General features: G+C 35.5%; 1 protein-coding gene and 1 long non-coding RNA gene across 4 annotated transcripts in view; one reads left to right on the top strand and one right to left on the bottom strand.

Moving 5' to 3' along the window:
* LOC134533726 (collagen alpha-1(XXV) chain-like) overlaps positions 1-16,837 on the top strand; it is a 263,864-nt gene extending 247,027 nt beyond the window's left edge. For both annotated transcript variants that reach the window (XM_063371317.1, XM_063371316.1), the window contains 6 exons: positions 334-431; positions 1,910-2,002; positions 2,741-2,863; positions 6,757-6,951; positions 9,246-9,361; positions 11,349-16,837. In XM_063371317.1, the coding sequence (XP_063227387.1) occupies positions 334-431; positions 1,910-2,002; positions 2,741-2,863; positions 6,757-6,951; positions 9,246-9,361; positions 11,349-11,655 (932 nt within the window). In that variant the 3' untranslated portion in view covers positions 11,656-16,837. The remainder of the gene's footprint in view (positions 1-333; positions 432-1,909; positions 2,003-2,740; positions 2,864-6,756; positions 6,952-9,245; positions 9,362-11,348) is intronic.
* On the bottom strand, positions 329-20,268 carry LOC134533733 (uncharacterized). Of its 2 annotated transcripts, none has more exons than XR_010075380.1 (3): positions 8,600-9,213; positions 6,649-6,897; positions 329-403 (listed from the first exon to the last, which is right to left on the bottom strand). It is a non-coding gene; the product is annotated as an uncharacterized LOC134533733 (long non-coding RNA). The 2 variants fall into 2 exon arrangements; XR_010075379.1 differs by lacking the exon at positions 329-403 and adding an exon at positions 19,454-20,268 and having other exon boundaries at positions 6,510-6,897; positions 8,600-11,651.
* Between the last annotated feature and the right edge of the window lie 6,894 nt (positions 20,269-27,162).

Raw genomic sequence — 27,162 nt, 5'->3', positions numbered from 1 at the left:
TTGTCAGTTTATAAGTTACGATCTTGATTCCCTTGAGATTTAACGAACTTAGGTAAATTAATATTTCCTTTTCCCTTCAAATGACATAGTTGAAATTTTCCTCATCGAGCTGCACTGTAAAATAGGACTAAACTTTGCTGCAAGCCTACCTTCTGTAGCGTACCTACCTGAACGAGTGTTCTGCGGAACGTTTGCCGAAAACAAAAGCATGCGACAATATTACGTGTTGTGAGCTACTAAACCTCATTCAAATGGCAGACTATCGTGCACCTGGTGGCTGCGTCACTGCCGCAAGCGAGGGTCGCAAGCGCATGCTTCCTGTCCGCCCCGCAGGCCCGCCGCCCGGCCGCTCGCAGCAGCCACCGCCGGACAGTCAGGTGAAGATCGTGCCCGGAGCCGTCACCTTCCAGAACAAGAAGGCCATGCTGCAGGTGAGGCTCGGTGTACCTCTCAGCAGGAAGGATGCTGTGGATACTTGGTGGGGGGGGGGGGGGGGGGGTCAGTGGCGTAGCCAGGATTTGTGTATGGGGGGTGTTAAGAAGCATGCCCCCCCCCCCACCCCCCGTATTAAAGGGGGGGGGGGGTCGGGGGTTCTCCCCCGGGAAAATTTTGATTTTAAGGTGTAAAATAGTTATATTTTAGCAGTTTTCGGTACTTAAATTTAAATATTGTAATGGTAAAAATTTTATTAATTTTAATATGAAATTTGTTTGAGTGATGAATAAGAAATTAATTAAAGATTTGGTGAAAGGGGGGGGGGGGGGGGGTGAGAGAATGTTAAAATATTTTTTTTGCGTATAGTCAGGTTTTTTTCTTCCATTGAAGACACCTATATGGATATACTTGAAAAGAAAAACGATATCAAACTACTAATTGTTTAATAGGATTGGGTTAGCAAGAATGAACGGGAATTGCACCCTTTAGCTGAACCCACCAGTGTGATCTTTACAGTTTACGATCTGGATGAATTGTAAAACCGAGTTCAAAAATGTATACGAAGCTGGTTTAGGCCCCTTGCCGTGTGTGCCAGTTGTTTTGTCAACTCGAGACACTCCGGGCTTACTGTGTCTCTTGATCATCAAGTTGTAGATGTAATATGTTATGTTATGTTATCCCAAATAACAACAGTTTCCGCCAAAGATAATCTTTGTAATATTTGTCTGATGATGGCTAAAAGCAGGCAACTAAAGCATTATTAAATTATAATTCGCTTATTACAAGTGACATGGAATGTGAAAGCAATGTTTTTATCTTTAGGCGAAAACTATTTATAGTATTACAGTATTTCTAACTCAATACATCCCAGCTGAATAACTGGCATTTTAAAAGATCACAAGCTATCAAACCTGAAATATTTAAGTGAGGCAGCACTTATTTCTATGTCATAGTTGTACTTGAGTACATAACACTGATCAGTGTTTCATTATCATTAGTGACACCGAAAGTGTTATTTATGTCTTATCGACAGAAAGGTTATTAAAAACTGAAAAACAAAACACGGTTAGGGGCCCCACCTACCTGTTATCTAAATAACTAGTAAACACAGAGAATAAAAATTTAAGAAATTTGTAGTTTCTCTGTTAAAATTTTAGCTTCACTTGGTTTAAGGGACTAAATTCCTATTTCTGAGCAAAATTAACCTGTGTGAGGACATACTTTTTTGGATATAAAGTAATTATCCAATATGTTCTCCACTAAAGTAGTTTTGTAGTTTACTGCTAATAGAGAGAAATAGTCAGCATCCACAACAGTAAACATTTTTTTTGCTATATATTTTTTCCACGGAGCATGTTATTGAATTGGTACACGACTTAAATAGAACAGTTTATCTCATTTATTGGGAAACGAGAACAACTTTTCAGTGTCAATGAAAGTGTTGGTTGTGATCATAACGTGGTGACGTCTACAGATGACTTCGGCAAGCTCTGTCGGCACCTTGGCCTACATCATCGACGAAGAAGCCTTACTGGTGCGCGTCAACAGTGGTTGGCAGTACATTGAGGTGAGTTTCTTGAATGAGTGTATTTATTAGTAACTTTTTAAATATACAAATAAATTCCGTGTTGAGGCTACGACGTTGAGAATTTTTTCGTTGTAGGCCTTCCTAGAGAGATGTTTGTCTTGGTGAAAGAATTTCAGTTGCCAGCCATATCTCAGAGAATCAAGTACTGCAGTTTTCATAGGGTGAACGTTTCCTACGACTCTGATTTAGCCATGGATTTAATGCACTATCTCATTTTTTAAAGTAAAATTTTTAAGGATTAGACTATCCGGCCTTTATCGTTTAGAATTTCTCAGTAGAATGTTTTCACATTTGTTTCAGAGCAGAACACATAATGATTTAAATTTATCTTCCAGAGTCAATATACTAAAGAAAAGTAAAAGGGAAATTTTATAAAAATTTAAATATCATTATTTAAACAAAAAATACATATAAACATTTTTATTTATTTTTTTATTTATTTATTTTTTTTAAATTTAGGTTTGATATCTTTAGTAGAGAATCGACCAAAAGCTTTCTTGGATTAAAAAAGACTAAATCTAATAAACCCGAAATTAATAAGCATGAGTAGCTTCATCTTATTACCGGGCGAGATCAATGACTTCAATGTCTGACGTTAACTCGCCAACGGTGCACAGTCCGGCTAAGACGTCACGCTGGACAGACGAGGCGGAGTTGTTGTTCTGATCCGGCGACAGTGAGGGAGGGGAGGATGTGTGTGCTTCTCTCCCCTCGCAGCTCGGCTCGCTGGTGGCCGTCACCACCCCTGCTCCCCCCACCACCTCCGCGCCGTCCTTCAAGCTGCTGCCGGAGTCGTCCAGCCTCGTGCGCAACGAGGTCATCGTCCACGACGGCCCAGGCGTGAGTACCGCACTGGCTCTCCTGCTCTGCGCGTGGTCCTGCCAGTCTGCCATTCATGCCAGCTGATGTGAATGACCTGGGTGTTTTACTTGATGCATTATTTTATTTAATGTACCAGCCATAAAATATCAAGCACCTACTGAAATAAATTTCAGACACATAAAGCCTTATGAAATTTTATAACCTTAATATAGTTTAGCTGTGTATGCCTTGACACTGCCATTATTTTAGAGAGTTAAAGTTGATCTAGGATTGTTTGCTTAAGAATTAATGTTAATAGTTTTTATATATATATATATATATATATATATATATATATATATATATATATATATATAAAACACATTTGGTGGACACAAAAACTGTCACAATGTTTCACAAATCACTTCCAAACTGATACATATAATCTAGTAGCGGAAAATCTCGGTCAAGTTCCTTAACGGGCAATAACCGAACAAAAAGGTATAACATATGGAAGGTATTTTGAAAAATAGAAAAAACTTTTAAAAAAAAAATTGCTGTATTCCGATAATTGGAAAAATAATACATCCGTTTGAATGTATTATAACTCGTAGGTGTAATATCAAAATATTTTGCTTGAAACAGTTTTTGATACGACCAAACATAACTGCAAGGGGTTTAAAAAACAAGATTTGGAGGACAAAAAAAATCATGAATTTCTTTGTAGGCAAAACCTCATTTTAATTCCTTTAGTAATTTATATCTGTGACCAAGTAAATTTCTTGCTAAATTTCATAGTTCAGAGATTTTTTAGCTGTGTTATGTAAGTTTATTTCCTTTCTTACATAACGTTGACAACAAAATCTTTACAGACGGGCGTGCAACCCACCAGCCAAGTAAATTGAGTAACAAATTGCAAATTGGTTATGAACTAAAGGAGCTGTCTCGGCACTTGTTAAATGTGATTTCGGGTGAAAAAAAAAAAATCAATACGGATGGACATTAATTCGGGAAGGGGTCTTCCTGAATGTTATTCCAATGCATAATCATTGCCCCACAAGGTTGTTTTTGTTTCTTCTGGTGACATGCTTTTGTTTTACTGGAAGAAACAATTAAAGCAACAATTTGATATTTTCTGTTAACTCATTGTTATGAAATGTAGGAACACAAAATTTAACAACCCCTTTAACATCAAAAAAACTGTTTCACAGCACTTTAGTAGTGGTAATTAATTTTCTTGGCATAATATATGAAACAAATCTAGCGGTATATTCTGCCTGCATTAGGCGACATTTCGCTCTCTTAGAAAATCAAATTTTGTTTAAATTTCTGAGAACTATTGCATTTATTACGTAATTGAATTTAAATTATGTTTAAAAACAGTTTATATGGTTATAATAGTTTAAATAGAATAGTAACTTTATTTAACTTAAAGATAAAGAGAAATTATTTAAAATTTTTTTGTTCAATGCTGCTGAGGTAGTGGTATCCACGGATGGTAAGCACTCAATATATTATAGTTTATAGATGTATGCAGCATCCAACTGTTTGTACTTATTGCATGTAAGTGGTGCATAAAAGTTGCTATATCTGAGAGATGGTACCGGTGCGTAGTCACCTGGCATTACGTCATCACAAATCCACCATGTTGCATGATGTCACAGCCACCCGGATATCATGACCTCCACTTGACTCTGGCCACCTAACAGGATTCCACTATTTTCAGTCCAGTAAATTTTAATTTAATAATAAAATAATTTTATTTTCAATATTAAATAAAAAAGTTATATTCGCAATCAATATGGAGTACTCGTTTCAGACTCCAAGTGTATAATTTAATACAATAATACTATAAATATTTAATAACGAATGCAGTAACGTCATGAATTTTTGAGGTTCTCTGTTATATTCTTAGTGACTATACTTTGGAAGTTTTTAAAATATAGAGTACCTAATCTTTTTTCATAATATTTCCCAGCATACGGAACCTCTCAATACTATATTCAAGCCACATACGTCTCCGCCTATGTGAGTGACTTCTACCACATTAGATCTGCAATATTGAGCATAATATTAAACAGTCTATAAGTCCGATAGTGTTCGCTGGTCAATCGTCATCTTGCTTCACAAGAGTAATCAAACAGATTGTAAGACAAATTAAAAAGAAAAACAACCATCTTGATGGCCATCTTAGCCGCCATATTACAAATAGAAAAATATCAAAAATTTTTAATTTTTTTCAGTTATTCAGAACATATAAAAATTAATTTACCGTGTCACTTGTCATGCTCCTTAACTCATTGTAAATTCACAAGTACCGGCCAAAATTTTTGATTCAAAAAGTTTGAAATTCTAAACGAATTATATGTGTTCAAACTTTTTAATCGATTTATCAATTTTGGTCTTGGAATAATACTTTGTTTGAGCGAAAACAAATGTAATATTGGTGCTTAAAAGTTTTTTTAATTTCTTTATTCAATTACTATTTGAACTAGCTTAGTGATTAATTATCCTTTAGTGGCAGGCGGCATTAGAATAGCTTATTAGGTGTTAGAATTGGTTTGATACCTTAGCACTCATAAGCTATTAGTTTCTACCGAGTTTAGCGTTCAAAATAAATGTTATACCTTCAAGCTTATTATGAACATACATTTTGCGATATGAGACATGATAAGCATCGAAGGTCGTGGAGATTACCACCGGAAGATTATGTGCACTACATTCTTCATTAAACTGTGACTGTTGATGTTGTTGTGACGGTATGTACAGTAAGTATGAGCACACTGCTATCGCACAGGGTTGTCTAAAGCGGCGGATACTGAGTTTGGGCGCCACCACATGGTTTGTGAACACGTGGACCCGGCGAGACTCCTTTCTCGGGCCAGGCGACTACACCGGGGCACCCGTGACCGAAATAATATACACTCGAGATTCACACCTGATATTTATTAAACATTCTTCATCTCTACATTGTTCATGCGAAGCGGATAAAAAGCCAACGGCAAACAATCGGTTTAGGAGGTGGGCTAGGTCACCACGTGGCCTGACCAAAGAAACGTAACGAAGTTAAATTTAAAATGCTCGAGGAGCTTAAATTCTTATTGAAACAGTCTACCAGCCCTGGTTGACGTCAACACATTTCGGACGGTATTTATCATGGTCATATGGATAGGTCTGGCAACTTACCTTATTCTCGTCGGCTTAGTGAAGCTCACGGCGGCTTGCGAACTAACGGCGCTAACATTGTGTTACATGGCAGTTTCGTATAAAAGTGGACATATTTATTTGGGAACTTTCTCGGGGTTGAATGTATTATGTATTGCAATGTCTTAAAACTTTGCCGCAGTTGTCAGTTAAACGTTGGAGTGTTGATAATGCAGATCCCAAACAAACTGGGATCTCCCTTAAGAAACCATGTTTTAAATGTTAAGTGAATTTTTTTAATATAAACAATTTTCGTTTGCTATAGCATTTAATCTTCAAGCAAGTTTCATTCTTTCAAATGTGATTTTTTAATTCAGTAATTCTTTTTAATCATACAAGGGGAGGATCAGAGTCGAGATCACATATTTGGCTTAAACTGTGTAGGGTAGAAGCAGGTAGGTGCCCCTTTCAAAATCCTGAAATGTCTCGCCTGAGTGGGATCAAAAAATAAATAAATTTTAAATAAATATTTGTATATATCACTGAAAAAAAAATAGTTTATTTAACGCACACATTAAATATTCAGTGTTTGCTTGCTTTGACATCACTGAATTTCACCGTGGCTCCGAGTCCCGCGGAGCATAACGAAACACACACACTGTGTGTTGGTTAATAATCACCAGATAGGGCATGTGTTTCGGCGGGGCGTCCCCGCGAGTGTCGGTAGTCAGCGGGCCGGTGGTCCAGAGTGGTTGGTGGTGGAAGTAGAGCGCGACCCCTGCCGGCAGCTGCGGATGGCGGCGCTGAACGAGCCGCAGACGGGCGACATGACGGGCCTGCGCGGCGCCGACTACCACTGCTATCGCCAGGCGCACCGCGCCGGCCTCAGGGGCACCTTCCGCGCCTTCCTGTCGGCGCGCGACCAGAACCTGGACACCATCGTGCGCTACCTGGACCGCGGCCTGCCCGTCGTCAACATCAAGGTCAGGTCTGCTTCCGAGCACTACAGCCACAGTGGATGCACGGCCTAACAAAGACCAATTCGTCAGAATAGCTCAGACATAGTGGTTTCAGTGCATGCATGTTGGTAAATCAAGCAGCATGGAGCAGATCATTTCTGTTTCCGAATATTTGGGATGCATCCTTTACTGATGTCGCCTTAACCAAAGAATTCTTTAATACAGGGGTCTCCAAACGTTATAGCATAATACCCACACTGACTCCCCCACTAATTCCAAAGGGAAGCCTTCTTTTCACAGACTAGAGAGCAAAACTTCCGATCGTGCATCTTCAGTTTTTTTTTTTTTGTTCATTGTAAATAAGTATGGCGGTGTTGATAAAAGGATACTAATGGTCAATTAGGTTAGATTAGCTACATTATAAATAACCTTTAAAACATTGTAAACGGTTGATTTGGTAAGAATAGCTACATTAAAGATACGGAAAAAAACATTAACTTGGGGGAACTTCGGGTTTTGGCTCTCTCGTTTGTGAAAAGAAGGCTTCCCAAGTCCAAGAGCTAAGAGCCAAGACCTAGCTAGCTCATCATACCAACATACCTACTGTATAACTATGGTGGGCACCCTAAGGCTGGTGGTGCTTGCGGCCAGTGTTGGTTCGCGGGTTTCTTTGTTTGGAGATGTGTGCTTTACTATAAAGACTGCATTCAGTATTATGCTAGTCGTGAAATGACATCCGATTTCTTTTCAAGTTAACTCAACATGGTATCTCAAAAATGAAACATTTTCGACAGTAAGTTGTTTACTATTTTAAAAAATCTCGCGCTAATTTCAAGCGATTATTAATTTGTACAATTCGTGGTAATAGTTTAAAAGTAATAAATTAATTACAAGAGCTAGGAATTTAGGACGCCATCTTGGTTTCAACAGTTTTTACTCCACAACGATTTATCTAAGTTTGATTTTCAAAATTCGGCTTCCTTAAAGAAAATAAGTAATTTTAAGAAATGACTGGAAACAAAAGTGACTGGCTGCTACAAATAATATCCACTGTTAAATCATTGGCATTAACTATTTAATTTAGTATTGGCAATAACTACTAATGTAATGATATTTTTTAAGACACCATTTTCTGATGTTTAAAACTTCTTATTATCCAATCTATGCTTTGATGAAGGCCAATTATTTTTAATACTTTGTTCTTTAGTCAATTGTTTTATTTTGTCAAGATAATTCATAAATAGATATATATTTGTATTAATAAACACTTGAAACACACATGTCAAGTTTGCATGAAAGACATACGATACACATGTACAAACTGGTATGAAATATAGACTGTACTTGGAAACACAATTATTCCAGCCATTTCTCTGTATGAGACCTGTAATATGGGGGAAATACACTAATGTTGCCCACTAAAGATTACAATAATAATTCTAAAATGATATCTTTGTAGTACGTATGTAACCTTGTGTAGCTTAATTACCATTGTTTTCCAATTCTGTTTTCACATGTTTTTTCTTCTAAACTCCGGAAGGGAGAGGTCCAGACCCCCTTACCACCCTTCTTGGCTATGTTGATGCTTTGCACATTCCGGAGGTGAAACCATTTAAGTTGTTCCACTGGTGTACAAAGTTTAGAAATTATCTCTGGAGTGTATTCTTCTTACCTAATGAAACTTGGTGATACTGTGGTGATTAAGTGGCTACATCACTCGCCTCCCTCCAAGGTGACTTGGATTCCATTCTTAGTTCTGTAACAAGCGGATGTTTTACTGGGGGTGATATGTGGTGGGCGTTTCCTTGACCCATTGGGTTTTATAGGGGTGCTTCCATTTCCTCCACCCTTTAATTCCATCACTGCTCCATCATCATCTAATAGGGTCACGTCACAGCACAAGTGTCCAAGTCAAGACACGTGGGTACTACTGGTTCTATGGGCCTGCTAATTCTTCTACCACCAGTCCTAGGATAGACTAGAGAATTCAATTTTTTACCAAATGAATTATACCATTTTGGGCAAAACTAGGAATTAAAAATATGCTCTTTATAAGTACCGTATTACAATCAGTAGATAAAATCACTAGTGTTGTTTATAATAAGAACCTTCTACAACTTGACACATTTTGAAATTTATTTACTTTCATTTTCATTTGGTCACAGTTTACGAAAATTTCAGCAATCCAAACTTATTCTAGATTAATCTGTGACAAGTGAACTTTGTCTTGGAGGGACTTATAATGATTAATTATTAAAAAGGTAGTTTTTATAAATTTAACTTTGCAAATACTTATTCCGGTGTTATTGTTGTTGCAGGGTGAAGTTCTCTTCAACTCTTGGGATGACCTCTTCTTGGGCGATGGTGCCAAGTTCCCGCAGAACCCTCGGATATACAGCTTCAATGGCAAGAACATCATGACAGACTTTGCATGGTATGGTTTTATTTTACTCATGGGCTACACATAAAATGTTTTACACAGGCTTACAATCTTAATTATTTTTATAAGTAACGTACCTATAACTACAATATGCTAGTTGAAATGTCATCTTAAAGCTCTAACGAAGAATACGCATTAGCGTTTTATGTTACTCTAGTCGTAGCTAAACAACAAATGAATATTATTCTTAAAATGTTTCTTTACCCAATCTAGATTTTTAAATAGCTAAGTTATAAACACATGTTATAAGACTCGATAACTTTAAAATTAAATTCAGATTTTGAACTTACCGTTGTGCATTATTGAGGTGAAATATATCAATTTTTGCAAATGGCAATGTAACCCTTGCACCAAAAAAAATTTTCATTGTTTGCTGTAGATTTATGGCCAAGACAGTCAATCCAACACACTGCTGAATTTAAAATAGTTAATACTGAACAGACTTAATTACATTCAGCTAGGTGAAGGCACGGTAATGTAAAGTAACTGGACTTGATAGATTTTAACTTCTTATAGTTATGGACAGAGGCGTCAGGCGATGGGACCACCAATATTAAAGTGGACTCCGAAATTTGTTGATACCAACTGAATGATCATAAATTTTGGTTATCCTTAGGTAATGTTATGAAAGCCTAGTTGTGCAATTTGCATTTCGACAAGAGCGAGGTAGTGAATTGACACCATGCTTGGTCTGGATGAAGCAATGATTGGTGTTAATATGTTAAGAACTTTCAGCTTGAATATTGTGAATATAGAATTTTTCTTAAGCATAGCAAGTAAAACTTAAGATCATTGCATTATGGTTATTAACTTGTCTCGTTTTTGCTAACCAACTTGGTGTATGTAAAAGCTGTCCTTTCCAAGGATTTAGACAACTGTATGGTTAGCATAAATCTGCCACTAGGCTGCATAAGAAGTATTGGCAAGACACTTTGGTATTGTTGAATACCGTTATAAAAAAATTTGCTTCTGAAAAGTATTATTGAAATAGCAATACAAAGCAAAGAAAATTGGGAATATGGGGGCTTAACTTTTCCAGCTGTACCCTAAGTTTACAAGTGCAAAAATTTGAAGGTTTTCAGTAGATTTTTCTAATGTACCTTCAGTTTTCGTGAACTATTTCTGCTTAACAATCAATAAGTATAATCTCATAGCAGTCTCTCAATCTGTCGTGCTCATTCAGTCGAAGATAAACTTTATGGTATATGATTGATGGTCTTTTCTGCTAGTCTGTGTTTTAAAATTAAAAGTCACTTGAAACCTGAAACCTCGCTCGTTTTCTTCTTCATGATGTGTTACGCATCACCACTGATATACTACCTACAAGTAGTTAACTTATTACAAATATAAGTTCTTGCAATCAATAATATAATTACTCTAATGCATCTAGGAATCCTAACTATGGATGTGTTACACTCCTACAATCAAATTATTCATGTGTCATTATCCTGTTAAGTTTTTGTGCATAATGTGTACTTCAAGTGGATTTCCCATTTAAACTTGAACCAATTTTCTCTTTTTTAAATAATATATTAATTTGTTATGATTTAATCAGTTCTTACCCTACACATTACATATTACCACTGTATTATTGAAGTTCTGTCGTGTATAGCATTTCTATGTACAAACACATCAAAAAAATTTCAAACATTTATTTAGCTATTTTTCTTGTTCCTATTGACATCCAATATTATCTTTAAGTAATTTGTTTATTTGGTTGGTCTTCCATGACGTTATATACTTTTTATCACAAGACAACATTTTCGCATTCTCTCATTAATGTAAGAATCACTAGTGTAGGAAGATTCACAGCCAGGCTGTGGTTGGTACCGGATGGCAGTCCTGTTGTGAGTAAGGGTCTGCTGCTGCTGCTGCTGAGAAGACTCGTTCTTAATAAAGAAGCTGGGAAGTAGATTATACAGTGTATGGTGTAGTACTGAATGTGAATACCCAAGCAAAGGTGATGACGCTCGCCCCGCAGGCCCAGGAAGATGGTGTGGCACGGCTCCCACCCGTTCGGCGAGCGCGCGCTGGACACGTACTGCGACTCCTGGAACTCGGCCAGCCCGGACAAGCTGGGGCTGGCCTCGCCGCTGGCCTCGGGCCGCCTGCTGGCCCAGGAGCGCCACCCGTGCGACGGCCGCTTGGCCGTGCTGTGCGTCGAGGTGACCACGCAGGGCGCGCGTCGCCGCCGTCGCCGCCGGGACGCCGGCCCCGACGAGCTGCCGCCGCTGGGTCCCGACGAGTACCGGCGCCTGCTCGACTCGCTGGCCGCCACCGAGCCCTAGGCGTCCAGACATTCCACTCCTCCGCCCCTCGCCGTTCGGACGTTCCCCCCCGCTTTGTATACCTCCGTTGCGCATGCACCCACGAAGAACTGCCTCCCCGGGTGATGCACACACTCTCTTGCTTCCTCGAGCAGCATTCAAACAACTCATCCAGCACACGGGGAAGACTACACTCGCAAGCAGAATGGTGCAGGTATGCGAGTGGGTTGGTGTCGCTCCCATGTGACTTGCTACTACTTACAGGGGCTCATAGCAGATTTTACCCGTTTTGACGATTGGCCCACTCTTGCACAGAGCAACAGAATTGTTTAGCTCTTTTGAGGGACTGGGCAAACTCCCATAGCTGCAAGCTTAGGGTGGGAATGTCTACTTGTTCCAAAAACAACCATTTACTTTACTGACTATAATTAAAAAAAAATATATATATATATACAAACAATTACTTAAAGCTATTAAACTATTTCAATGAGCTTGAATATTTTCAAACCATACTAACTTTTTTTTTTTTTAATTTGCAAGGGAAAATACATGCTGCAGTCATTAACAGTATTTAATGCTTACAGAAATGTTTTTAGATATTCTTTCAACCCAAAAGTATTTATTTTTATTAAATGTCAGGAAGCCAGACATTTCACATTTTTAATGTCAACAACTTACTTTGAAGAAATGTTTGTATGGTAAAATCTTTGTTAAACCTAAAAACAGATGGAAATGAATTTGCCAGCATTTTGATTGCTGTCAAAAGATACAAAAATTTAGAAACATTTTCACTTTTATCACATAGATTATATTATGTAACAATGATTATGTTTCAAATTGACAAATCCAAAATAGATTCAGAAAACAATAGTGTGTCCTTTTTTTTAAAAAAAAAATTTAATTATATTTTGATCAATAACTGTAGGCCTGTGTCAATTTATTCTTTGATGTATTCTAGAAGATAACTCTGACTGGTAGAGCTATTTGTTAAACTTGTCTTAAAATGAAAACAAAATTACTTTTTTTTAATTGCCCTCATTTTAAAATAACATGTTGATATTTTATCATTTGAAATTAAACATAAATTTTCATTGTGAATCACAGCAATTGATGTGTCCATTTAAGTTAAAATCCTACAATTTTGATTAAAGAAAACACCACTTGATTGCAGTACTTTGTTGGGTAAAGAATACGAAACATCTGTGATTTACATAATTTTTTTATGGCAAGTAGCCTTGTCGACATACCACAAAGATATGAAAGCTTAAATTAATCAGTTACAACAAGGCAGTAAAATTAAACTTAATTTTAAAAAATGTGATATTATGAAAGAGCATTCAAAAGTTACAACTGCTTGAGGCCCTTAAAAATATACCCTGCTTACGCATGAACTCATCAATTTATACCCTCATTCCTCTCTGTACTCGTGCGCACAAACATTACTCAACACTGAAACGATTAATGGGTCAGTAAATTTACCAATAACAATTTTAGATTGTGTTGTGTATCGTTTGAGGAGAGTATGGGTGTTTATTCCGAGAGAAAAAGAGAGTGCAGCCTAAAAGAGAAACTGAATTGTACTTGGGTTGAGACTAGTTAGTATATGTGTTTCAGTAAAATTGAAATAAAGATGGTGTTTTTTCATGCTGTAGCTACTGAAATATCATTGTGCGCTGCTGTAAATTTTTTTCCTGGAAGTTATTGATCTGTTTTTAGTGGGAACTGTATTTTCACTGAACTCTAAACGTGCTCACACAAAAAAAAACTTCATGAGTGTTAAACGATTATTGTTTGAAATAAAATGCAAAGTTATTTTCATTTCTTAATCAAGTTCTTTGATAAGATAAAGCATTCTTCTCAGAACATAATCATGTATTCCTGATATTTTAAATTAGTGGTATTGAATTCGCTTGCCAATATTACTGCTTGTTGTATGGCAAGGATTTATATTGTATGACTAGTTTATTACATGGGCCTTTAAAATTTATTAATTCTTACTCCTAAACCAGTTTATTATACTAAAAAATTGTACCCCAGATACTACCTTGCACATCTGCCAGTATCAAGCATGATATAATATTCATAAACAAAGGCTGATAATTTCCATGTAAGTGGTATGAATGTACGGTAGGAAACGGAAAATTTTTCAACGGCTTAGCACTATCTTCGTCTCATTATAGTAACTAGATATTCAGTGGTACATCTTTGCTTTTCTATTATAATATATTTTGACATTTCATTCAACTACTTACTCTCTTCCTCTAAAAGTAAATGTTCTAAAATGTTTTCGATCGGACATTGTCATCACTTTATGTGTCACCTTTATCATGTCAGTGTTAAATAATTCGAGAATTGATTGAGGAACATATTTAAGAAGGGTATCGTTATATGATTTATGGATTTTGCACTATTTTTTATTTTAATGAAATCTAGTCACTATTCTTAGAGTAGACTTTTAATTTTTTTTAATGTGATTCATTTATTTCACTTGGTTTCATAGTAAGTCAGAGATGAATGTCAGGAACTTTATGTTCAACCGTATGTGGCAAGCCTAATGATGAAATATGTTCATAAATCTGCCATTTATGAACTAAAATTGAAATCAATGTAGTCACAGTATAATTTGGATAAAGTTTCAATTTAATGCAAATGATTTTTCTAAGAAAATACTTTTCTGTAAGAAACTTTTATTTAAATGCCTTTTGCTATTTTACTAAAATGGAAGGAAAAAAAAAGATTTGGTAACATATCTATACCATTAAACAATGATTTTCTGTAGTATAATTAAGGTTTTCCCCGACTCTTATGAATAACAAAAATAAAGTATTTATAAGACTCCAATTTTTCTTGGGCAACCTCATTTTCCAACATTACCATTAAAATTTTCTGATTAAACAAGCTTTTTATTTTTATGAAATACAATCTTGAAAATATAAAATAATTTAATAATTAAATATTTAATTTATGTGTATTAAATTTTCGTTTTAATCCAACTCGCAGTAAGTGTATCGTTACATAAAAATATTTTATGGAAAGTTAAATATCTCAATTCAGATATAACATTTGCAGGAAAATGTATGTTTCTCATTCAGAAATTTTTATAATATCCTGGATATATTTAGTCATAACATAACTTTTAAATTTGATATTTGGTGTTTTTCAATTTTAATGATTTCATTATACATGTGTTTCACACTCACAAATCTCTAAAATCAAAATTAACAATTTTAAAATATTTTTTTAAAGAGTTCCATAGTTAAAATATCTGATGTTTAAAACCAATCTCTCAATGGCCTCGAACAAAATTTACATAATTCCGGCACTACTTATTTCATTGAAACGGCAGAATAAAATTTAAGCAAGTTATTGTAGCTACTTAATACTTAATCATATTTATTTTGGCTACTACAGCTATAGTGCAGTAAGAAGCAAAAGAGCCTTCTCGTACATTAACATTGGTGTCTGCACTGGTACTTTTGTTAGTTGTCGCATTAATTTACTAGTATTTAATAATACTAACAATTCTTAAACATTTTTATTTTCAAAGTAAACCAAAATGATGATTTTTAGATTCAGTATACTTTTATTATTTTTCTTTCAGAATAAAAAATGTAAATACTAACTTATGAAATAAAACATTTTTCGTATTTTAAATTGTGTTAAGTGACCATTTGGTGCAAATAATCTGCCAATTTGAATACAGTCTCAGTCTTGCATTTTGTAGCCTTTTTCATAATTTGAGTTACATAATGTGTAATGGGGGATCATCCATTTTTTTTTTCTTTTTGTCTTTAGTGTTTACATGCTTAAAATTGGTGTTTTGTACATCAGATGTAATAGAATAATGCAAATAAAATGCCAAAGAAATTTCAGACAACCTGTTATTATTCACTATAAGTCTCGATGACTTATCTGATTTATTTTATTTGGTTATGCTTTAAATTCAGAATATTAAGTTTCAATAAATTTAATATTTACAATTAATAACTTTGATTTATTAGCTATTCAATTAAGAACATAAATATATATTTTTTTATATTACTGCATGCATCAAAACAATCCGTCAAAGACCGCAAATTTATAACAATTATGAAAAGGTTTCTTATATTTTCATTAGTATGGCAATGTTTGGAGCAATAATGGTCATAAATTAAATAATCATAAAATGAGTGGAAAACCAAACAGCTATCTATAATTTTCGTATATTTTAAGTTAGGGTGCGGAAAATGTTTCTTTCCGTTACTTAAAAAAATCTATCTAAAATACATAAAAGTTTTTCTTGCACAAACACATTTACTAACAACAGTACCAAAAATATCCATGTTGAATAATATTATATAAATAGTCTTTAATTGTATGCAAAATGGAAAAGGTTGGTTTAGACTTCAAGTTTATAAAAACATAGATGCCCATTTTTTATGCTCTGGGAAAATTTTTTGAGCAAATTTTTGTGCTAATCCTTAAAATATGTATGTTAAAATATACCTATGATTTTACTTGAAAAATAATTGTTTATAGCTCTTACGTCTGTCATGAAATGCCCAATCTATATCAATTTACAAAATATATCTAGTACTCTCTTAAATATATGCTTTTACGAGACACAGTTTATTACATACAAATATTCTATCTTTTTGTGCTGCCAAACATTTTTCAGTAAAATTGTCTGCATCTGACTAATATAATCTACTTGTGTAAATGTTTAATAGACTGATAAGCTGATGGTTTGAATGTATCTTGTGGTTGTATATGAAGCAAATCATGTTAATTCGAGCCAGTGATATATTGTGGAGCATAATAGTTGTGTGATATATGTACATGCTACAAATTAAATACCGCAGAGATAGAATGTATGGACAGTTAGCTCAAATGAAGATGTTTCCAAGTGATAAATCATGTTTAAGACACTCCAAAAAATTTCATGTACTTGTGAACATTTCAGATTAAATTAAGAGAATTTTTGTAAGTTATTTGTAATTGGAGGAGCCTGTTACCAGTATCATATAAAATATGTAAATATTCCATGTTTTGTTGATAATGATAAAATTTAGAAATTTTAGTGTACTGAAATATTGTATATTAATTTCCACTAGTTTCTAAACTTTTTTATTTATTACATAATTAAATTTTATAACATTGTATTTATTTATGTATATTGTCTAAAATGTCATGTATAGCATGTAATAAAAAATTCTGAATGATTGGTATGAATGTTAATTATTTGTGTGTCCATATTTTATTGTAAATTCTACCACTAATTGCTGCAAAAATGTATGAAGCTCTGACTTTAAATCTTAAAAACATGTTGCCCTAGAAAATAAATTGAAATTACAAAGTAAAAATGTTGGGTGGTAAAAATGTTTTCAGAAGTATCGTCGGAAATAAGTAATATGTATGTGTATGGATAATGCAATCTTTTTCCGTCGCATTGAAATTTTGTTAACTAAGTATACGAGTGACGATAACTAGAGAACTCAAGAATAAAGAAAACAATGAACAAAATTCAAAAAGTAGATAATTAAAATTTTAGGACGTGTCAGTTGTAAGATTGAAATATTACAGGTAATGACTCTTAAATGGTGCCATGTCATATTTGTACTTTATTTATTTACATTTTGTTAAAAATATTCTTCGACGAGAATGCTTTTGATATTGTGACACAAGATGTATGCAGAGATTTCTGCACTGCTTATAAATTGTGCGGTATTATAAGTACTACTGATGATTTTTACAACAGCTTCAATTAACTTGTTTAAACTATCAATATTTTTATTTATTTTCATGGCAGGAAAATGAGGACTCTAAAAATACAAACACAAATGTATATATTAGCTGTTCACTAATGCAGCATAAATTTCCAATGGCGGTCTTGAAAATATTATTTTCTGTAGAGAAAGATTCTCTAATATTCTTAAATACTGAAAAAGAGTAAACAAATGTGGAAAAAAAAATATTTTGCACATAATTTATTTTACAACCTGTTAACATTATAAAATTTAATGGTAGAATTGGTATTTTGGTCAATTTAATCTGCCACTGTATGTCTTTGCAAAGCTTTGTTTCCTATTAACGCAAATTAAGCACGTGTCGATAATTTTACTGCGTGCATGAGGGACAGAAATCTTGTAGGATGTACAGTCGTTAAGCTGTCATTACTATTTTAAGTTTGGTACCTATCTGGGCACACATACGTTGTGCAGAGCTTCACAATATACCACGCGATTAACAACTGCTCAAGATATCCATCCGAGTAGTGTCTGTTTACGAAAAGCATTCAAGAATGCACAAAGGCCGCATAAGTAGTTCCTTTTCTGTACTTTTTTTTTAAATATATACAATGTAGGAGATTGAAAATCGTTAGAACGCGTGTTTTCAGAATAAGGTTTAGGCATAAAACCCCGATAAGATTCTTGAAAAAGAAAGGGTCTTTCTTGCAATATACTTCTATCTTTTTTTCTCCGCCTTATAATGTAATGGTGGTCATTCAAATCTCATAGTTGTCCTATTAGTTCAGTCATTTAAAACAACATAGTTCTCAAAAAATTTCACTGTTCTGAATTTTCGGGATGTTTTCAGGATAGATACCAATAATGTAAAACCAGTTTGCAGCTTCGAAAGACCTGTGCTTACTGCGTGGTGCCCGATAAACCTCCAAATTTTCGGCCTTTTTTCAGTTTTTGGCTATAACTTCTAAGGTGAACGCACCCAACCCACCCCGGCGACGTGTAACAAATAAATTTAAATAAACGTTGAACAAACGCCCGTGTAGGAAAGAGTGTTGAACGATCGCTCACGCCTTAGCGTTAAGTAATAAACATATTTAAAATAAAAAAAAAACGCACGGAGTGGGCGAAGACCCAGAAAAAACAAGAACACCGACCCGCTCAGCTGCGGTTTTTATTTGATTTTAAATATGTTTATTACTTAACGCTAAGGCGCACGAACAATCGTTCAACACTCTTTCCTACACTGGCGTTTGTACAACATTTATTTAAATTTATTTGTTACAAGTCCAGGTGCGTAGGAAGCAAATATTTAATAGGGGGGCAAAGGAGAGAATCATTATAAGTGGTGGATTTAACAAAGGGGGTGTCTGGGGGCTCTCCCCCGGTAGAAAAAAAAATTGTATTCTAAGGAACACAATGGTGCTATTTAAGCATCTTTCGTTCATAAAAATAGAATGTACTACTAGCAGAAATTTTAAAATTTTTTATAACAAATTAACTTAAGGCTCGGCATCACAAAACAGTGTTCACTTTTCAGTTTTCGCATCGTAGAATTCATTTTAAAGGCAATTTGTTGAATTTTCCCTCTCCACAGAGTACATAAATTACAAGCGCCTTCAAATTTAATTTTTTTTAGCATTTAAAATTTAAAAGAAAATAATTTTTTGAAAAATGCAATTCAACTTTAAAAAAATTAAAATTAAAGATGGAAAAAAACTTTTCGCAGTAACACTCATATAATTTTATTCAGGAATGTTGAGATTTTATTTTGGTATTAAAAAATAAAAAAGTCAATATTTTAATTTTTTTACTGTCAGACTCCCCTTAAGAATAAGTTTAAAATGCGAACCCCACAGAATAGGCGAGTGAAGATGCTTAAAAATAACTGCAAATCTGCTTGATAAATTCTTGTTTAATGATTTGTAGATTCAAAGAAATTTTTTTATTACTTGATGGAATTATCACGAGCGACGAGCGGAAAAAAATAATGTACCGACATACTAAACTTTAATGTTAAATAGGTATATTACATATGGTTTTCGGGATCATGTCAAAATTCGTCTCAGTCTAAACTGCTCAAAAGTACTTAATACCTGAGTTAAAGGAATCCAACTCTTCTTTAGGATCTTTGTCTTCAAAGGCATTACAGCCTAATGTGCACTGATTTTTAGGCGGTGGTTGTGATCAACTGCAGGACTGTTCAGAACGGTTGTTGAAGAAAAGGTTGATGCTTTTCTGAGTCATTGTACGCCGCAAAAATTAAAATACTGTTATAAATTTTCTCCTTAAACCCTAAATGTTTTTCATCACTGCCATTCCGCACTACTCACTCACGATACTACAGATAAATAAGTTTATTATAAACAGTTCTGTACACAAAGTTTCTTGGACTTAAAAGCAAGACGTACAGCTGTTGAATGATGACTGATGTGGAAAGCGCTCTGCACGTCAGGTCGTTACCATTAGATAGAAACGAGGCGGGGTGAATGCAAGGGTCTGAAGGTCAAGTAGACAAGGGTGGACAAAAACGGAGCGGAAGCAACGAGCGGAAAAAATACTGGTCTTATATCCCACAATAATATTTCCGCTATCAGCACTGTGAAACGTGAATATTTAGAACAAAACAAGAACAGTTGTCTTATTTATTGTGCCTGTACACTTATCGAAAAGTCTTAATTTATTTTAAGAATAAAGTAACGCACAGACAAGAAAATCCCACAAAACCACTTAGCATTGCAATGAAGACAATGCCTCTTGTTCATCTGATGTAATGGCCGGGCAATACCATCACTTTGCCCGGCCATGAAATGTTATGGCCGGGCAGTCGCCTGGGTCGCCCCCCCGGTTCCTAAGCGCTTGTACAAGTCGCCGGGGTGGGCAGGATGCGTTCCGGTGAGTTTTTTTATGTATGCTTATTTGCTATTTTTTTATTACCTCGGTAACATACGTAATTTGTTTCTGGCGTTCATGCGGCATCTACATTTTATTTTTAATTACTTAACGCTACGTGTTGACTGTAGGGTTTAATTTTTGCTTTTAGCGCTTCGCACAACTGCTGCACCGTAGGGTCCTAACTATGCTTATTCATGCTATCGCTATGGTATATGTTATCTGGTCCAGTACTATTAAATGGTGATCTACGTTTTTAAACTATGCTTATTTTTATGTCTTTACAATATAATTTTAACTATGCTTATTACTTCAAGCATATTTTACATTACATTTCTCGTTCTCCTCTGTGACATTAAAGATGGTGGTGTGTGTATGTGGTAGTGATGGGTCGTTCGTTAACGATTCGTTCAAAAAGAACGAATCTTTAAGAGAACGAAATCTTGCGATTCGTTCGCGATGTAAAGAACCGGCTCTTTGAGAGCCGGTACCTAGAAAGATTCGGAAGAACGAAAACGCGGAGAGAACGAGAGAACGAGAGAACGAGAGAACGAGATGAGAGAACCGGCCATGCGCCCGGTCTGATTCGTTCGTGAAATGATTCATGACGTCAGGAGTCTGAAGAATTAGTAATCACAGCGTGCGCATGTTCACAAGAGCAAACGATAACTGATCAAATAAAATAGGGTAACATGAAAAGTATCTATACCTGAAAATGTCAACTGTTAAGTAGTGGTTTAAAATTGCTTTTTCACATTCACATACACAAATTTGGAAATAAAAAACTAAAAAAACAAAAAAAAAACCGTATGAATTAAAAAATAACAGGGAAAGTAACTACAAATGTTCACGCTTACCATTTTTGGGTTAATTAATGTACTTCATTTGTTTCTCTTCATACTGAATTGCAGTAGTATTAAATTTTTGTCTTTTTTCTCTAAATGTGTTGGTCTACATGTAAACACTTTACTGTCACTAGAGTGTAAATAGCCTATATATTAATATTTGTAACTTAAAAAGTAATAAAATATAAATAATCTTGTTTCATATACGCAACTGTGATTCACTGGCTACGGAAAGCAATGTTCAAATTCAAATACACGTACGTAATACTCTAAAGGATGAACGAGTTACGACACCTGATAAAAGAGCCAGATCCCATACACAGAAAAGAACGAATTGACCGAGATGAACGAATCGTTCTGAACGAATCATCTCACGGTACTGATCCAAAAGAACCGATTCGGTCAAAAGATCCGTTCTGCCCATCACTAGTATGTGGCACTCCATTTAGTCTTAGCTAGTATGGTGGGGGTTTTTAAGCATGGCTGCAAATGATTTAGGAAAAGCTAGTATGGTGGGGGTTTCTTTTAGGCATACTTGGGGTGGGTGTTTTAAGCATACTAGGAGTGGGGGTGGCACCTATAGTTTATTTTTTTTATTACCTCGGTAACATACGTAATTTGTTTCTGGCGATCGTGCGGCATCTACAGTTTATTTTTATTTTGTTTATTACTTAACGCTACGGCGCACGAGCGTTCGTTCAACACTCTTTCCTACACGGATGTTTGTACAACATTTATTTAAATTTATTTGTTACATATCGCCGGGGTTGGCGGGATGCGTTCCGGTGAGTTTTTTTATGTATGCTTATTTGCTATTTTTTTTATTACCTCGGTAACATACGTAATTTGTTTCTGGCGATTGTGCCGCAGCTACATTTTATTTTTAATTACTGAACGCTTCGTGTTAACTGCAGGGGTCCCTTAATACATTCCTGGCCGCTCGAGCAAGGTTTCCAGCACGGCGTTTGTAACTCGACGTAAAGTAATACTTAACACATTGGCCGAGAGCCGATTACTACACATTGTTTTTATAATATTTATTTTTTACTTGACGTAAAATAATAGTAACTATGCTTAATACTTAACTTGCTTTACATTATTTTAAGTTTTAACTATGCTTATAACACTAAAACATATTCGTGAGCAGGCCACTCCCGCTTTGTAATATACCTATTTTATAAGTTTACTTATCGTTTAACGCTGTCGGTTGTGCGGGAGCTCTACACGGCATACATAGGTTTTACTATTTTTTTAATATATCTTTTCGTCTGCGTTTTTATTTGTTACACGTCGCCGGGGTGGGTGGGGTGTGTTCCGGTGAGTTTTTATTTTATGTATGCTTATTTGCTATTTTTTTTTATTACCTCGGTAACTTATGTTGATCGTGCCGCATCTACATTTTATTTTTAATTACTTAACGCTACGTGTTAACTGTAAGGGTCCTAACTATGCTTATTTTCTGTTTTCCTAATATTATAAAATTTAACTATGCTTATTACTTAAAGCATTTTTTTAAAGACATTATTATGCTTATAATATGATGTGTGGGGTTATAATTGCGCAATTTATGAGTGACGCTCCAGCGGACAACATCTCGCTCTCTCTGCGCGGGATTTTTGAGGTTATGTTTCTTTAGTCATAGCTGGTATGGCGGGGCTTTTACGCATACTGGTGGTGGGAGTGGGGTAGACGTATGGTGCCTTTTTTGAGGTTATGTTGCTCCAGGTATTTAGTCATAGCTAGTATGGTGGTGTTTGTTTTAAGCATACTGGTGGTGTGGGTGGGGTAGACATAGCTAGTATGGCGCCATTTAGAGGTTTTATGTTTCTCTCAGGTATTTAGTCATAGCTAGTATGGTGGTGTTTGTTTTAAACATACGCTGGGTGGTGGGGTTGCGGTATTTGCTTTTCGATATTTAAACATGGCAGTATTTTATTTCTTTTCCAAATTTAAATATGGCTGTTGGAAATTTAAATTTCGCGGTTTAGGCATAGCTAGTATGGCGGGGGTTTCTTTTAGGCATACTTGGGGTGTGTGTGTGTTTTAAGCTTACATCGTGGCGGCATAGGCATAGCTAGTATGGCGGGGGGTTTTAAGCATACAACATTGCGCCTTTATTGTGCTTATAATATGATGTGGGGATTATAATTGCGCAGTTTATGAGTGAAGCTCCAGCGGACAACATCTCGCTCTCTCTGCGCGGGATTTTGAGGTTATGTTTATTTAGTCATAGCTAATATGGCGTGTGGGGGCTTTTACGCATACTGAAACATGGCGGGTTATTTTCGAAATTTAAATATGGCTGTTGGTAATTAAACATGGTGGTTTGCTTTTCGAAGTTTAACTGTTTAGGCATAACTAGTGTGGGGGTGTGTGTTTTAAGCATACTTAGGGCGCGGTTACACGGGAGTCTGAACTACTTCAGGTGAACATGTTCAGCTGTTGAGTGCGGTTACACACAGTCTGAACATGTTTCGTTCGAAGCCATTTCTCATTTAACTTAAACAGGTTGGCAAAGTAGTTCAGATCGACATATCTTCTACATTAGCCTCTGATTGGCTGGTTAGAATATAAACAGTCTTTTGCAGAAATTCTAGATGGAAAGTGTTTCTGGCACAAGTTCGAGTAATATTTTACCGAATGCAACAAAAAAACCAACAGATAATTATACATATTTTTTAATTTATCCTGACCTTAATTTTCTTAAAACTGAGATAGGTACTCTCGCTCAGAAAATAATAAAAAATAACTTTAAAAATTTTACTGTGCATGTTTGAATTCCCGATTTGTAAAAAAATATTGAGCAATATGTAAACACATTTCATTTCTGCTGATAATGCTGTATAAACAAGTGAGAAAATCCCGCGTTTTCTGGATGCAATTAAAAAATAGAGATCAACAACACAGTCATTCGTTGACAGTAGACAATCGGTTTTAGAGCTAAACACACTTTTCAGCAACTACCGTGTAACCGCACACTTTCGCGTTTGTAAACGTGTTTACTTAAACATGTTCACCTGAAGTAGTTCAGGGTCCCGTGTAACCGCGCCCTTATAGTGGGGGTTGGAGACGTTTATTTTCGAATACAACATGGCGGTTGCGGGAATTTTGAGGTTATGTTTCTTTAGTCATAGCTAGTATGGCGGTAGTTGATTTTAGCATATTTTTTTTAAATTTAAAAAAATCATTGCGATTAAGCATAATTGTAGTGGAGGGGTTTAGTCATAGCTAATATGGCAGTGGTTGATTTTAGCATAATTTTTGTTTCGAAATTTAAGCATAGCTAGTATGGCGGAGCCTTTAAGCATATTTTTTTTAACGACATGGCGGTTAAGCATAATGGCGGGGGTTTTAGACATACTTGGGATGGGGGTTTGCTTTTCAAAGTTTAAGCATAGCTAGTAATTGCTTTTCAAAATTTTAAAGACATAGCTTCTTTTAAGCATAGCTTCTTTTAAGCATATGTATGTTATTTAATTCCCCATACTTCATCTGGTCCCGTGGTTTAGTGGTCAAGGCGTCCACCTCATAACCACGATGTTGGTGCGTCCCTGGGATCGAATCCACCCAGCGCCCAGGATCTTTTGTATACAATTCCCCGCCTTCGGAGCGACGGTGGTGCGCTCCGGTAACTAAAGGCTGAACTAAGATGGCGGTCTCCAGCAGACGTAAACAATATGGCGGCCTCCAGTGGCTGCGACGGTGGCGCGCCCTGGTAGCCAATGTCAACAACAATGGTGGTCCCCACGTGACAAGATGGTGGCCTCCATGAAATAATATGGCGGCCCCCAGGCTGGTACTGGGGCGGGTGTTTACATTTCAATGTTTACATCGTCCCAGTAACAGCCTACTACTCCTACTGGATGATAATGAGATTGGGTGCCTAAGGTAAATTAATATAATTTTAAACACCAAAAGTAAGATATCTTACACATTAACTAGCTGCAGAAAAATACAAAAAGTATACAACTCACTACTGTAAAAGCATAACTTAAAAAAATGTGCAATCATATAACTGTTATAAAAAAATTAATAAATTAACATTTATTGGTAATTATATTGATTTTACTTAGGAACAGAACGCTCACAGTATGTCTAAGAGGTTAGGAGTTTGTGAAGTTTTATCTGTCTCTCAAAAAAATAACAACTAAGATTATTTAAAATAAATTATAATATTGTATTACAATAATGTTTTTTTTTTTTTTTTCATTGGCGAATATTTTAAGAGCCAGAATCAACATTACTTCTCTGGAATTGTTAAGTGTTCCGTTAGTTGCTAAGTGGTAAAAAGTTGTACCCGTAATTGATATTTTGCTTTTTCGGTTTGTTGACAGTCCCCTAATGAACTCAAATCAATATAAATCAATAAAACATGTGGCGTGATATGTCGTTAGCAAGAGTGTAAAAGTATCAAAGCAACATTATATATATATATATATATATATATATATATATATATATATATATATATATATATATATATTGATATAAAAGGAATATAATTTGTAGATATATAAAGAAAATAAGAATATTCACTCGCATTTGATCATAGTCCAAAATTATTTTGTTTGATATAAAAGGAATATTCACTCGCATATGAACCTGCAATACTCATTTCAAAATCAATAGGAGTTGGTAAGAAACCGTTTTTTTTTTTTTTTTTAGATTTAAAGATTTGCTTTAGCAGTACATACTTGATTTTATTTTGAGGCTTTTCGTTTTTTCGCCTGTCGAGCTTCTGTTATGTAAGGTGGGTCTTTGACTCTCATACCTCTGGGTATGCGAGCATCAGCTAGCTCGGGTAATATGCATTCCATGAAAATATTTTTCAATTTAGGAACCATGATATTATTCCATAAGAGCTCGTCTTTTTTAATCCTATCAACCGTGATAGCACCGCCTGCATACACAATAAAGTCACAATAGTCGCGGTTGCAAATATTAAGTTGACCTTGTACTTGATAATAGTACTTATGTGTTCTGCGCAGTCTTGGTACATCTCTAACTATTTCCATACATATATTTCGGTCAGTTGAAGAAATTGCTTGGGCCAGTTGAACATTCTTAAGTGAAAACAAACATTTAACTACAAGTAAACCATCATTTCCTAAAAGACCATCAGGACTAGCACCAAGGAATGAATGCTTCTCATCGATAAACAAACCACACTTCTTCACAATACACCCTGTCTGAGTCACATACATATCAATAGCTTCAGTCTCGAGTAACCTCCTGTACTGTATTGCAGGTGTATTGACTTCCTTCTTATAAAGAATATCCTTTACTAAGTTGTGACATGGTGTGGTTTGTCGTCGACGCATTACATGACCAAATACAGATGCGGTGAGACGATTCATACGCATTTCCCGCCACTTGCTATTATTGTGCTGGCCAACAGTACTGCGCTCGACTTCAGTTATATGTTGATACGCTGACATAGCCTCCATCAACAGCCAGTACTTGTGCTAAACTAACGACACACGGGCACCACGCGACGAGCAGGTATGGGACGGGAAGCAAAGCCTAGGTGGAGGGTAGCCGAGGTCTGGCAACCTCGCGGCGGGGAGCCGGGCTGTATACCTGCTCGCTCGGGGGCTGTCCCAGACTTCCCGGCGCCAAGAGAGCAGCGGGTTGCGTCCGAGATATTTTGGAATTCCAGGCGCCAAGAAAACACGCATTCAATTGGTAGCACAAATCTGAAGTACTATTACGAATATCACACTTTTTATTGTTTCTTATAAAACTGTATGGTTGTAGGTATTGCATAAATATATTGGTTTTTATTTTAAGTGAATTGTTGCCATTTTTTATGTTAAAGTGAAATTGTCTGATTTTATGACCGTGCACAAATACTACCAGTCATTTTTTGAAACTTTTGAATACCATTACTTAGTTGTTCACTTATGTGAGTTGCACTATACAAAAAATTGGCAAAATCTATCAAATACTTTTATAGTTTTGTACTACCAGACATGATACCAAACTAAACTTTGAGCTCACATAGCTCATAAACTATCAGCTTTAGAGACAATTCGTCACTCCCCAAAACTCCTTTATATGTAAATATT

This window comes from Bacillus rossius, chromosome 7 (genome assembly GCF_032445375.1).
Source record: "Bacillus rossius redtenbacheri isolate Brsri chromosome 7, Brsri_v3, whole genome shotgun sequence".
In the NCBI taxonomy this organism is placed as follows: Eukaryota; Metazoa; Arthropoda; class Insecta; order Phasmatodea; family Bacillidae; genus Bacillus; species Bacillus rossius.
The sequence above is the reverse complement of the archived record's forward strand: the minus strand, read 5'-3'. Positions and strand labels throughout refer to the sequence as shown.